The sequence below is a fragment of the Electrophorus electricus genome, chromosome 2 (genome assembly GCF_013358815.1).
Source record: "Electrophorus electricus isolate fEleEle1 chromosome 2, fEleEle1.pri, whole genome shotgun sequence".
NCBI classification, from domain to species: domain Eukaryota; kingdom Metazoa; phylum Chordata; class Actinopteri; order Gymnotiformes; family Gymnotidae; genus Electrophorus; species Electrophorus electricus.
In genome coordinates this window covers 35,194,990-35,208,044 of record NC_049536.1, presented here as the reverse complement: position 1 = coordinate 35,208,044, position 13,055 = coordinate 35,194,990, and the positions used below count along the sequence as shown (strand labels likewise).

The following is a 13,055-nucleotide window of genomic DNA, read 5'->3' as shown; positions in this document are numbered from 1 at the left end:
CCGCCCCCCACCAGCCCCGCCCCCCACCCTTTCCTCGGCTGCAGGCTGACAGGGGAGCGCCTGTTTCGTAACAGAGGCTGCCTTTGCTCAGAAGCTCACGAGCCCCTGTGCTTTTAATATTCACATTATCTATTGATTGTCCCTCGCACGAGCCTACCTGAGGAGTGCAAGCGTGTTTACTCAGCAACACGTGCTCCCTGCAGGACAAAGGAGGAGGGGCTGCCCTCAGCTCCCCACCAGAGCTCCTCTAGTATTAGCTGGGTCGTAAAGGCTGTTATTTGAGAACATATAAAAAAACATCATCACGTCTGTGTCAACAAAACAAGGCGGCCATTAGAACAGCGACTTCACTAAAATAGCACTAGAAAAGATGTTACCACTCCAGAAATACCAAACATGCACTAACCTTTCATGAATCCTATTCATTAACGTCGGCTCTCAAATTGCGACTGTATTTTGATTTAGGCTGTTTCCGTGATCAACAGCTGGTATCATGGCCACTGCTCTGAACAAGTGTCATTCCTGAGCCAATCTGAAAGAGTGGTAGGGGGTATTTAATTTAGAAATCCAATAACAAGCTTGCACTCTTCGCTCGCGCAGTATGCAGCTGATAAAACCCATCTGCTCACGTTAGACGCGCCTCAATCACGAGTTTCTTTCCACGTTTTCTTAAAATCCTCCATAACCAGCTGGCTCAACAAGGGAATAAGTCGCTTGTAATTCGTCTTTGCGTCGTTGGCTACTGCAGCGTCGTCTCTTCATTAGAAGAACAAACCGAGCACCGAAACTTTACGTTACTCTTTACTCTGGTGTGCGATTTGCGTGGCGTCTTGCTCGGTGTTCGGTTCACGAGGTGAATTGCATAAGACGCTCCGAGGAGGCCGAGCGGTGCAGACCTGCAGTGGAGCGCATTAGAGGGTACAGACGGAGGCAGAGGAGAAGGGTTCTCGAGGAGCAAGGCCGTCCTGAGTGTCAGCACAAAACCGGGCGAAAAGCTATCCTTAAACCAACACATGCACGCGCGACTCACGTGTCATTACTGCCTTCTACCGGACTCCGTAAGATGCTTCTTGGATATTTGACAGTTGTTTCACTAGACGAGTCGTTAAAGCACAAATAATTAGCACCCCAGACAGCGGGTGAGCAGTAACCCTCGGCATCACCTCAGCTGGTTATTACTCGCAGTGTTTTAACAGAAATATTCCTTATTTTTTTCCAGAGGAAAGCTCCCTTATAACAAAGTATGGATATTTATACCATATTAACAGCACTAATTGATACAAAATCACAATATCAAGACAAATCCTTAAACTTGCACCATACCTGCAACACCTTAAAACACCAATATTTGCATTTAAACTAGGACCATGTAGACTTTTGAACTAAACTATGTTTGCAGTGTAAGTGGCAGGACTGTAACGTCCTTGGAGATAAGATCTTGTCAGCATGGGCCAGTATCCAGAGAGTCCAGGCCAGATCTTTGATGGGGCAAGACATCGGAATCTGCAAAAGCCTTCTTCATAAATACCAGTTGGTGCCAGTGTGAAGATCTGCTTCTATGTATGGGATCAGTGGCCCTGCACTGCCTTGTAAATGCCAAGAGGTGTAAATACAGCAGAGGGAGGGTAGAGATGTGAGGTTCGCCGGGTGAAGGCTTGTTTTATGCGCACATGCAGTTCTCTTGTTTGTTTAGACCTTCTCCGTAGATACTGCAAATCTCCACAACAAGCCCTTTACGGAGAGCCGCCGGTCTCAGTGGCACAGTGTGCTTAAAGAAAGACATAAAATGCTGGGCACTGAATCTGGTTTGAATACTCACAGCACTTCTTCCTTCCATCACAGATAAAACCCTCGAGCAGCGTTTCACTGCAGCAGTAACCTTCGTATTCTTCTCCCCCATTACAGGGCCACGGGCGAGTCAGAGTCCACCACGGGCGAGTCAGAGTCCACCACGGGCGAGTCAGAGTCCACCACGGGCGAGTTAGTCCACCACAGACTCGCGGCTGTGCCATGGCCAACCGCTAGTGCTTAAAGCCTCTTCAAACTCTCTGGTGTGCAGACGGCCGAGAGTGCTTCCTCCCGCGGTCTTCCTCCGCGACTCTGGGTTACATTAACAGAGTATTCAGGCAGTGGTGCAGATTGGGGCCACCTAGGCCAATGGGCTGAGCCACACCGGGACACTTTTTTGGCTGTTTTTCTTATTGTGCAGGATCTGATTACTAAAAACAATATACTGCATTATATGCGATGGGAAATATTTGGTATGTGTTTTCCTCACAAGCAGTCAATCAAAGCTGATTTTAGTTCACAGGTAGTCAGAACCCATTTAATATACAGTCTCTGAGAATCTCAGACACACTGGGACATTTCTTGCTGAAACCTGCCACTTTATTTTTGTAACTGCAATTCACGTTTTTGTAAAATGTTCTTTGATGGACAACTACAGAACTAATTTATGCTTATGTGACACTTAAGATTAAAAGTATAGTGGTTCAGAATTCAACATTTTTAAGGTATATGCATTCCAGCATAATTCTAGCAATCATTTCATCATAACTGATATCATTACCGAGCTTCAGCAAGCCATAGAGGCCATGTGTTTAATCCACTACAGATAAACAGATAAGGTAATAACATCACAATAACAGCGCATTTCCTTTCCAAATCGACTAAAATTGTAACTGTCTTACAAATATCTGTAAGCTTTTTAATGAACCACTGCCAACCCTGGTGTTTGGTAAGTAACGCCAGTCATGCACTGCAGGCTAAAACATGTCATTCAAACACGTTTTAGCTTCAGTATAATACACGGAGCAAAGCTCACTGTTCTAAACTAAACAGTTGTAGGTATGAAGCACAACACACTGCCATCTTGCACAACAGATCCACCTGTATTCCTACCTGAGATAGTGAGCGACTGTCTGCCGTGACCCTCGCTGGGTCTGTGTGCACTCAGATTCGTTTCCTCTTGGCAAAACTTCTCATTATTCCATTACATGTGACCACCACTTATGGATTTGAATCTGAGTACTGGCAGGCTTCTCAGTTTATGAAAAGATCCTTCAAGCATTATCTGCGCAATTTGTATCAAAGCAGAAAGGTCGTTTTGCCTTGTTTCTACAAGGGCGTGTGCTAAGCTGAGGTATCCACGTATAACACAGAGAGAAGGTAAATGCAAGGTTCTGGAATGCAGCTTCACTGTTGAGCTCAGGATTAAAGTGCCATCAGCGTAATCCTGGTACCAGTGCTGGAAATGTGAAGGCCAGGAGACAATTTATCAGCCCAAGATATGCCATATATACTTATGAATATATACCAGCTATACTTGTGAATATATACCAGCTATACTTGTGAATATATACCAGCTATACTTGTGAATATATACCAGCTATACTTATGAAGATATTCACTTGCATTTTCCCCTTTTTTTCACACTAGAGACAACCACAGAACTCTGGACACAACTACACGAGTATCTCATCAGGGGAAGAGACAAAGATCCCTTGAGGAAATGAATCACTTCCTGCCCTCACCATGTACATTAAGGTGTACAAATCTGCTCTTAATCTTGAATTCAGAACACCCCCCCCCCCCCCCCCCCGACACACACACACACAGGCTACTGCATAAACAGCGCTAAGGAAAAAGCAAGCCACAGAGGTCATTTGCAATCTAAATGAGAGTCCCCATTCTGTGACTGAACGGAGAGAGAGAACATTAACATTTGTTAATTAACATTAACATTCGTCTGCACAGAGCAGAGCGGAATTCCGCCACTCTGTCCCCCTGTGTGTGCATACAAATCTCTGAACTGAGTGAGCACTCACCAGTCTTCTGCTCAGCCGCAATGCCGCCTCGGCTGTGAATCCCGGAGCTCCTGTCCCCTGCGCGTGCACGTGTGTGTGTGTGTGTGTGTGTGTGTGTGTGTGTAATGTGCAGGAACGAGATGTCTGATCTCTCCTTGCCTTACTGTTGCTAACCCTTCCTGACCACTCCAGCCCTGGAGAAACTGAACACACGCACAGGGGGAAAAAACCTCTCAGGAAGAAGGCGGTTTCTGCAGGATAGCCTCGCTGAGCATCTTAAAGAGAGCCCAGCCCCTTCAGAGAGGGCTGTGTGAGGCGCTAGGGTTTGTGCTTCGGTCAAGCCTGACGGAGCTGCTCTGTCTCGTCTCCCCGGATCAGCGTTGCAGGGGAGGACAGATGCTGGCTCGTCCGGCCCCGTCTGCGCCTCCAGTACGCTCTCCCCTTCGTCCTCCGCTCGGTGCGGCGCACCGTGCGAGTCGTGATGTCACTCTGAGGATTTCCTTTTGTTCCTCAGACCTCAGCTTCTTCCTGTTCAGCAGGCACAGCCCCCTACCCCATCATCCCTCTCTCTCTCCCTCTCCCTCTCTCTCTCTCTCTCTCCCTCTCCCCCTCTCCCTCCCTCTCTCTCTCTCTCCCTCCCTCCCTCTCTCTCTCTCTCCCTCCCTCCCTCTCCCTCTCTTCCTCTCTCTCCCTCCCTCCCTCCCTCCCTCTCTCTCCCTCTCTCTCTCTCCCTCTCCCTTCCTCCCACCTCTCTCTCTCTCTCTCTCTCTCTCTCTCTCTCTCTCTCTCTCTCTCTGAATGATATACTCCATGCTGTGCTATTTTTAGAAACGGAAAATAGCTCAACTGCAGAGATGCAGATAGCCCCTCTAATGGAACTACAGTAAAATCCCCTCAGAGAGGGTGAGCTGTCAGTAGATACATGATGTCAGCCTCTTTCAGCAGGGGAGCAATAACACCAAGAACAGCACAAGAAGACTCGTCATAAATCATAAACATGTTGGAACAGTAAGAGCACCAGGACGAGGGCAACGCAGCTCCGTCTGAGATATTAAAACACCATTTACTTTACAAGGACAATCACAGAAATTAAAAATGGAGATTCTTTGTGGATACAAACAAATGTTTGTAGTGTGAAGCAGACCACGTAATCCAGCATGGTGAACACCCTGAACACACACCGTCGGTAAACAAAGCACCAGCAGCGAAGCCGTCCCAGAGCGGCTGGGCAGGGCATTCGCGCTACTGCTGCTGCGAATAACCCTCACTCTCTTTCAAGCGTTCTTAGGCTCCACATGCTCTTTTCTAGCCACTCCAGGGGCGCATGGCAGTTTCTAGAAGGACTCAGTCTGCACTGTCTGCTCCACGGAAGAGCTGATCTTAACATGACAAATGCATCTTGGTTGCACTCCCAAAGTGCAGCGGGAAAAAAACACCATCAGAAAATAGAAACTGCGTGTTTCAAAGGGGCTGATTAGATGTGCAGTCTTGACAAATGTGAAGATAATAGTAGACAATTAAATCAGAATGAGCTTCTACATGTAAAAAAACGCCTTCATAAAGAAGTGAGATTTCTGTAGGCGTGTAACGATGCAATGGGCTTTTAATTCTCCAATCTTGGAGAAGGGATTCTGTACTGGAAGGAGACGCTGCAGTTTAGCTTCAGAGTCGCGCGTGATGGATGTTCCTCATATAGTTTTAGTTTTCCACTATGACAAATTTTCAAAACCTGTAAGTGTTAGTGATGCCATCAGTACTCTGTGAACTCTGAGACACGCACTGCTGTGTACAGGGCAGAGAGACAGACAGTGCTGAATGGTGAATGCTGCACAGCCTGTTGATGTAATCCAGCAGATTGGCCGCCTACCGTGAAGCTGTTGTTGACATTCTTAGTGCTTGACTCTGCGACGCTGGCATCAGAGAGGTCCACCTCGTCGAAGATGAGCGACTGTGGGCAGCAAAACAGAGCAATGGTAAACACAGATGGTTATGGCCATGCCACAGTGTGACCTCTGAACTTTCAGTTTAAAAAGAAGAAAAAGAAGGCTAAAAAAATGTTTAATCTTGAGTTTCAGATGTTAGAACAACATAACGAGACAACTGTTCTCTCACAGTCGTGTGACAGGAAAGCAGAAACTACACCGTGTGCACAGTCATGTTGTGATTGATGTCTTCCTCTTATTCTCTACATGGACATGCATGCACATGGTTTGGCCGGGTGGGTTCATACACGATGGTCCTCTGGAGGGCAGGAGCATGGAAAGAGCTGTGTAGCCAGAGACAGGAGATGTGTGGCATTCACACAGTCCCCTTCAGAGTCTCCACATGCTCTTCAAGAAAGCACACTCGTTCTTGAAGGTGGACAACAGATATCACAGAAAAGGTCTAAAAACAGTATGTAGTTGACTGATAAAATGGGATTTTTTCCCCGCTTGCTCAGGCCACTTGCTGCCGGAAGATCAAAGGCTGATAATTAAGGGCCGATCACGTTACGGCACCTAATCTGAGGCTGAGTGCTGATTGGCAGATAAATGAGTCAGCGAGCGAGTAAGTGAGTGATGACTGGGGTATGTAGGCATGGTGACATCCTGTTTACGATGTGATCTGTGAGCTTGGCAGGCTGCCGCAGATGGGAACGCAGACACCCGGCCTGCAGTGTCTGTCAGAGAGCCATGTGCCATGCCAACACACACAGCCAAGGTCTGCCCATCTTGTTTCTGCCTGTTAGGTCATGGTTAGTCCTCTCTATCTCTCTCTCTCTCTCTCTCTCTCTCACTCTCTCGCTCTCTCTCTCTCTCTCTCTCTCTCTCTCTCTCTCTCTCTCGCTCTCTCACAGGTACGGTTTCTGCTCCAGATTTTGCAGGTTTCAGCCATGACTAGGACCCTCGGCAATGGCCTGGCAGGTATTTCTTTTGGGTGCCTCTGAAGCCCCTCATTTCAACAGTCAGCAAACGCGACGGTGCATGAGACAACATACATGAAGGCAGTAACAGCACCCTCAGCGGAGTGCTCCCACAGGCTGTTCGTGCTGGGTGGGGTGCACAGAGGGGATGCAGAGTTAAGCTCAGGGAACACAGGTCTCTCCTTTCAGACACAGAACAACAACACACAAGTCCAGGACACTCCTCCTCCTTTGCCTGCTGAGACGGGCAGACAGTGATGATGCGATGCAGGCGAATCAGGATCATGTTGTTCTCAACCATTGCAGGGCTCACTTCCCAGCTCAGGAACAATGGGGAGAACAGGCATCTCAAACGATGCCAGAGTGTGCCAGCCAAATGAACGCAGCGAATAGCGGTCAGCAAATCCCGGGGATGAGGGTGAGAGAGAGGTGGGCGTCCAGGGGCAGAGGCGCCTGCCGCTGCTGCTTCTGCTAACCCGAATCGCCACCAAACCTTCCTCCGATCCGCTGGCGCCCATAGCAGGGGGAGGGCGTCTGGCGCTGGACCAACACACGGACAGCACTCTCCAACACACGCGGCTACGCGAGACCCGGTACTGCCAGCGTGCCAGCACGCCACCCGTCTGCCGCAGGGCACCCCACACACACACACACACACACACACACACACACACACACACACACACACACACACACACAGTGGTGTTAAGACCAGTGTGGGCCATATCAGTGCCAACAGGCAGCTTTCCAGCTGTGTGAGAGAGGCTCCCGTGATTAACACACATAGCACTTTTCCACAGGCACTGTGCCGATGCTGGTGACAAAATCTTCAACGGTTCCACCACAGAAAATCAGGTTCTCGGTGGGAGACATTGGGTCTGTCCTTAAAAGGTCCCACTAATTCACAAGAAAACAGCACCAGCTCCAGCACGAGCACCGGCACTTTGTCGATGGAAAAGTAGTATGACAGAACGACTCAGTGAGGCTCTGGAGGAATCAGAGCTCACCATGCATCACCAATCACTCACCGTACATCACCAATCGCTCATCATATATCATCAATCACTTCCCATACATCATCATTCACTCACCATACATCACCATTCACTCACCCTACATCACCATTCATTCACTCACCATAAATCACCATTCACTCACCATACATCATCATTCACTCACAATACATCACCATTCATTCACTCACCATAAATCACCATTCACTCACCATACATCATCATTCACTCACAATACATCACCATTCACTCACCCTACATCACCATTCATTCACTCACCATACATCACCATTCACTCACAATACATCACCATTCACTCACCCTGAATCAGATTCTAATCAGACTCTGATCAGACTCATGGTGAGGAAGCTTAGCAGTGGGGAGGTTGGGCGTTATCACCTGAAACACAGCCAGCCTCACCTTGGCATCCTTGGCGTAGTAAAGTGTCCGACCGCGAAGCTTGAAGTAGCGTTTCTTCCAGCGCTGGAACGAGCTGGTCTGTTTAAGGAGCAGGCCCTCTTTTACACTCGTCTGCAGAGAGAGAAAGAAAAGCAGGAGACAGGATGAGGATGGTCAGCTGCCCACAGGCGTCTTGGGCCCTGAGGAGCATTATAAGGTCAGAAGTTGAAGAGCTGGTATTGTTTCACTCATATCCTGAGACTGCAGACCTATGCTTCTAAGTGCCAATGCTCGTCAAGCTTTGTAATGTAAATAAATCCATTATAAATGGTGGTTTGGTCTGGCCAAAATGGGACACTTCGCATTACTGACAAACCATGGTGCATTATAACCGTGATGCATTACTGATAAGCCATAGTGCGTACTAATCACCATTCATTATTGATAAACCATAGTGCGTACTAATCATGATGCATTACTGATAAATGAGCTCTTATATTGAAAAACCACATATCAGCCATTTCCCCTTTTAGTATAATTTATTTTAGCTTTTGATTTTGTACATTTTAACTTATACATTAAAATTACATTAAAATGCAAAATATGCTTTATTTAGACTTAAATTACTTAATTCTTGTGGGCTTTTAAAAATGTTGCAGGATGTGGAAGGACCGTATGGACATGGGTGGTTTTTTGTTGCTAGGGCTCAAACTATGCTTATTATTAATGTTAATGTTCCTGTACTAGAAATAAAAGCACATCTCTTGTATCTGTTGTAACTATAAGAATTCTACAGCTGGTGTGAAACTGCCCGCATGCTTAAGTGATCCGGGGTTGCAAGCTGTCCCACGGGACGGAACTGGGTGGAGCCTCTGCCTCCGTCTGTGCGTTTATGTCTAGCAAGCCTTGCCGAGATCGTGTGCTGCAGCAACAGTTTATGCTTTAGCGTAGAGATGGCACAATATGAGGTTTTCTGGTACAGATCTGATACTGATATCTTGCATTTGAATTTCAGATCGATACCGATCTGATAATTTTTCATTAAAATACACCGTGGAGCTGTAGTTTAGTTGTTTGGGGGAAATGTTTTCTGTGAGATGTATTATATATGCTATTTTACAGATGTCTTGCATAGATATGACAGATAAAAATAAACAAAATATAAAACATAAAACACTTTGTTTACAAGACTAAATGTCATTTTTTCCATTCATTGTCTTACAGTCAGTGTTTCTTAGTGAGATGATATTTACTGCCTTGGTCAACACCTGCTTAGTTCTTAGCTTTGCTGTACATACCATCAGTGCACACACACACAAACACTCACACTCACACACACACACTCACACACACACACACACACACACGCGCATACACACACACACGCGCATACACACGCTCTCTCTCTCTCTCTCTCTCTCTCTCTCTCTCTCTCTCTCTCTCTCTCTCTCTCTCTCTCTCTCTCTCAATAAGAACCTTATACCTGCTGTGAATTTCAGCACTAAGTGAGCAGACAGACACTACCAGTACTACGCGTCTCTCTTCACTCCAGCTCTGCTTAAACCAATAGAAATTGAATCTGATGTTTACAAGGTGGTTATTCTTTCCAGCCCAAAAAAAATGTTTGTTAAGTTAGCTTATTAATGTTAGCTGAAGTTAGCTCTTTGTCCAGCTTCCTATTCCTACAATATCAAGTCTACCTTAAAGCTCAGCAGGCTAACTTTTCCCCTTTTTTTCATGCAGTTTGTATACACAACAGCCAGATAGTAATTAACATTGTGGGTTTAGAGAAGATGCATGATTTATTAGTTTGGTTATTGTTTCTCCTCTACAGGTTGGGTTGTCACATTTCTGCTTCTCGTTCTCCTTTCCACAACCCTGAAGTTTTTTACTTGATGGTTAAACTGGAAACGTCATCATTTGTTGTTTTTAAAGAATGTATTAAGAAATCACTGTTGGTCGTAGATATAGCAGTGAACAGTGAAGCTATTTATCATGTGACCTGCTCAAACTAACCTGGCTGTTATCATGTGTATATCCGATACGTGATACTGGATCGTGCCCTCTCTACTTTGAGGATAATGGCACGCAAGGAAGGAAGGCCGTTCCTCAAAGTACTACTGGACCCTGGTCCATACACATGTGGTCACACACAGAGCTCAGTTTCACCACATCACTGAGGTTTACAGGGTTTACAGGGTTTACAGCCATGCATCATCATGTGTTAGTTCAAGGCATGGCAGATAATAATAATAATAATAATAATAATAATAACAACAATAACACAGTTAATTATATAGCAAGGTCACTTTACAATGACAAAGTTGGAGAGAGAAAAAAGGCATTAATTGACACAATCAACATGTTAATTAATACGAAAAGGAAGAGAAGTTATGAGAAATGTTGAGAAAAAAAGTGCTGGAAGAGGAGAGTGAAGAGCAGAAACAGAGAGATTGAGGTAAAGTGTCCCATAGTTTTGGGGCCATGACACTAAAGGATCTGCCTCCTACAGACACCCGTCTAAACTTGGGGATGGAGAGGAGACCTGCAGTAGAGGAGTGAAGTGTATGGGTGGGGCAGTGAGGGTGTAAGAGTTGAGTTAGATGGGGAGGTGCAAGACCGTGCAGAGCTTTGGATGTAAGGAGGAGGATTTAGAACTGAATGTGTTCAGGGATGGGGAGCCAGTGTAGCTGATGTAGACCAGGGGTGATGAGGACCGATTTTCCTTATATGAAGGAGGATTCTTGCGGCTGAGTTTTGGACATATTGAAGTGAGCGGATGGTTTTGTTAGGGATGCCAGTGAAGAGAGAGTTCAAAGTTCAAAGTCCAAAGTTTATTTGTCACGTACATAGTCATACATGGTATAACTGCAAGTGAAACGCTTTTTGTAACTGCTCTGTCCGAGCCAAAGAGATATGCAGGGAAATGGATGCGGTTTCATGAATAAATAAATATGCAATGATGGATGAAGAGGGAATGTATTATATGCGTATATACAATGTACAATTTCCAGTTTTTTACAATTTCCAGTTTTTACAGTTTGTTATGGTGTTATTGTGGACATCATATACAGTGCACAGAGTCCCCATAGTTCATCAGTTGCCCTGATTCAGAGCCCGAAGTGCCCGAAGTGAGTCTGGAGGGGATGACAGTGTTAAATGCTGAACTGTAGTCAACATACAGCATTTTAACATAATTATCCCTCCCTTTGTCCAGGTGGATGATGACAGGACGCTGTCCTCTGGTGGGCTCTGCGCATGCGCCGTTGGCTGCGTCGATAGCACCATTTGCGTTGTTAGCACCGTTGTTAGTGCTGTTAGCATTAGCACTGCCAGGTGCAGCCTCGAAGTGAGCGAAGAATGTATTTAACTAATTCGCCAGAGACTCAGCCGCGCTCCTTAGTCCAGGGGGGTGGGCTCCTGTAGTCCGTAATCATCCATAGTCCCCGTCATAGGGATCTAGAGCCACTCTGCTGGAACTATGGCTCTAGTTTCTTCCTGTAGTGCCGCTTCGCCTCTCTCAGTTACAGTAATTAAGACAGGAGGTGATGAAGGCGTGAACCAAGGTCTCGGCATCGTGTGTGGAGAGCATGGGCTTAAGACTAGTGATATTATGAAGGTGAAAAAAGGCATTTTTGACCAGGGGCTGGATGTGGCGTTCAAAAGAGAGAGAGGAGTCAAAGAGTACACCAACCGTGGATGAGGAACTGAACAAGATACCGTCCAGATTTAATTTAAAATTGGAGAAATTTGAGATTTTGGGCTTCAGGCCAATAAGTAGAAATTCTGTTTTGCCAGAGTTTAGTTTTAAGATGTGTATGCTCATCCACTGCTTGAGATCTTGGATACAGGAGAGTAAAGCAGGAGGTGGTAGGGTAGTGTTAGCCTTGGTGTTAATGTAGATCTGAGTGTCATCCGCAGAACAGTGGAAATAAAGACCATGCCTGCGGAAAATCTGACCAAGGGGTAGCATAGATAATGAACAGGAGAGGGCCAAGGACAGGAACACCTTTTGGGGAACACCTTGAGTGACGGTAGCAGTGTGTGATTTGTGTTTACATAAAACAACAAAATGCGTTCTATTTTAAATATAGGATGAGAACCATTCAAGAACTGTATTAGCAATGCCAGTGGTTGAGAGGTGAGCAATGATAATCAGGCTACAGAAGACAGCCATTCCTCACTCACCTTACAACTGAGCTAAATGCAAAAGACACTGAAACACAGCTCTCTAGAGCCACATCCAACACATCAGAACTACAACATAAACACAAACCATTTTAGATCCAATTTCCCTTCCTTCCGAGGGTCACGTTTAAAACCAAAATACTGGTTTCCCTTCAAAAGCCAACCAAAGGGTACTGGCGCCCATGTAGTTGGGGCAGGGGTGGTGGAGATGGGGTTGGGGCGTGGTTGAGGCAGCGGGGTGAGATGAGACCAACCTGAGGAGCATTGTGTCAATCTATCATCTTCAGCAGCACATGGCCACCATTTCACATTAAACCAACCCACCTAGGAGGAAGACGCACAGACCTGGAGGCAGGCGTGCTGCTTCCTGCCCAGTCATCTACGACCAGAGCAGGAACACTGAGGAAAGAGAAAAACCAGGAGTCCGCAGACACAGAGGGGAAGGAGGCTATTTATAGCAGAGGAAATATGTTCTGCGTGGGGATTGCAAACAGACACGCAGGCTTGGCTCTGACATCCTGGGGCACAGCTGTGTCAACTTGAGCAGCAGGCCAGCCCACCACACACCCTGGCACGGCACGGCGTGCTCCTTCCAGCCTCCTGCTCCGCTCTGCAAAAACACCACTCAACTCTCCTGCCTTTTTTCGACAAACACCTCTGTGCAGTTTACTAACGTGACGTTCAGTGCGGCTACGGTCACCGTGCTCCACTGGGCTGAATGTCAAGTGAAACTGCTGAAATATTGAC

At 46.4% G+C, this 13,055-nt stretch overlaps 1 protein-coding gene across 5 annotated transcripts in view; it reads right to left on the bottom strand.

Annotated features, from left to right (window-relative positions):
• The window catches only part of dgkh (diacylglycerol kinase, eta), a 44,288-nt gene that overhangs the window by 19,667 nt on the left and 11,566 nt on the right, over nt 1-13,055 (bottom strand). For 3 of the 5 annotated variants that reach the window (XM_035522229.1, XM_035522228.1, XM_035522230.1), the window contains 3 exons: nt 8,142-8,252; nt 7,185-7,331; nt 5,674-5,754 (listed from right to left, as the gene is read on the bottom strand). In XM_035522229.1, the coding sequence (XP_035378122.1) occupies nt 5,674-5,754; nt 7,185-7,331; nt 8,142-8,252 (339 nt within the window). Of the gene's footprint in view, nt 1-5,673; nt 5,755-5,918; nt 6,577-7,184; nt 7,332-8,141; nt 8,253-13,055 lie in introns of those variants that run through there. The other 2 variants (XM_035522233.1, XM_035522234.1) reach the window with 2 other exon arrangements.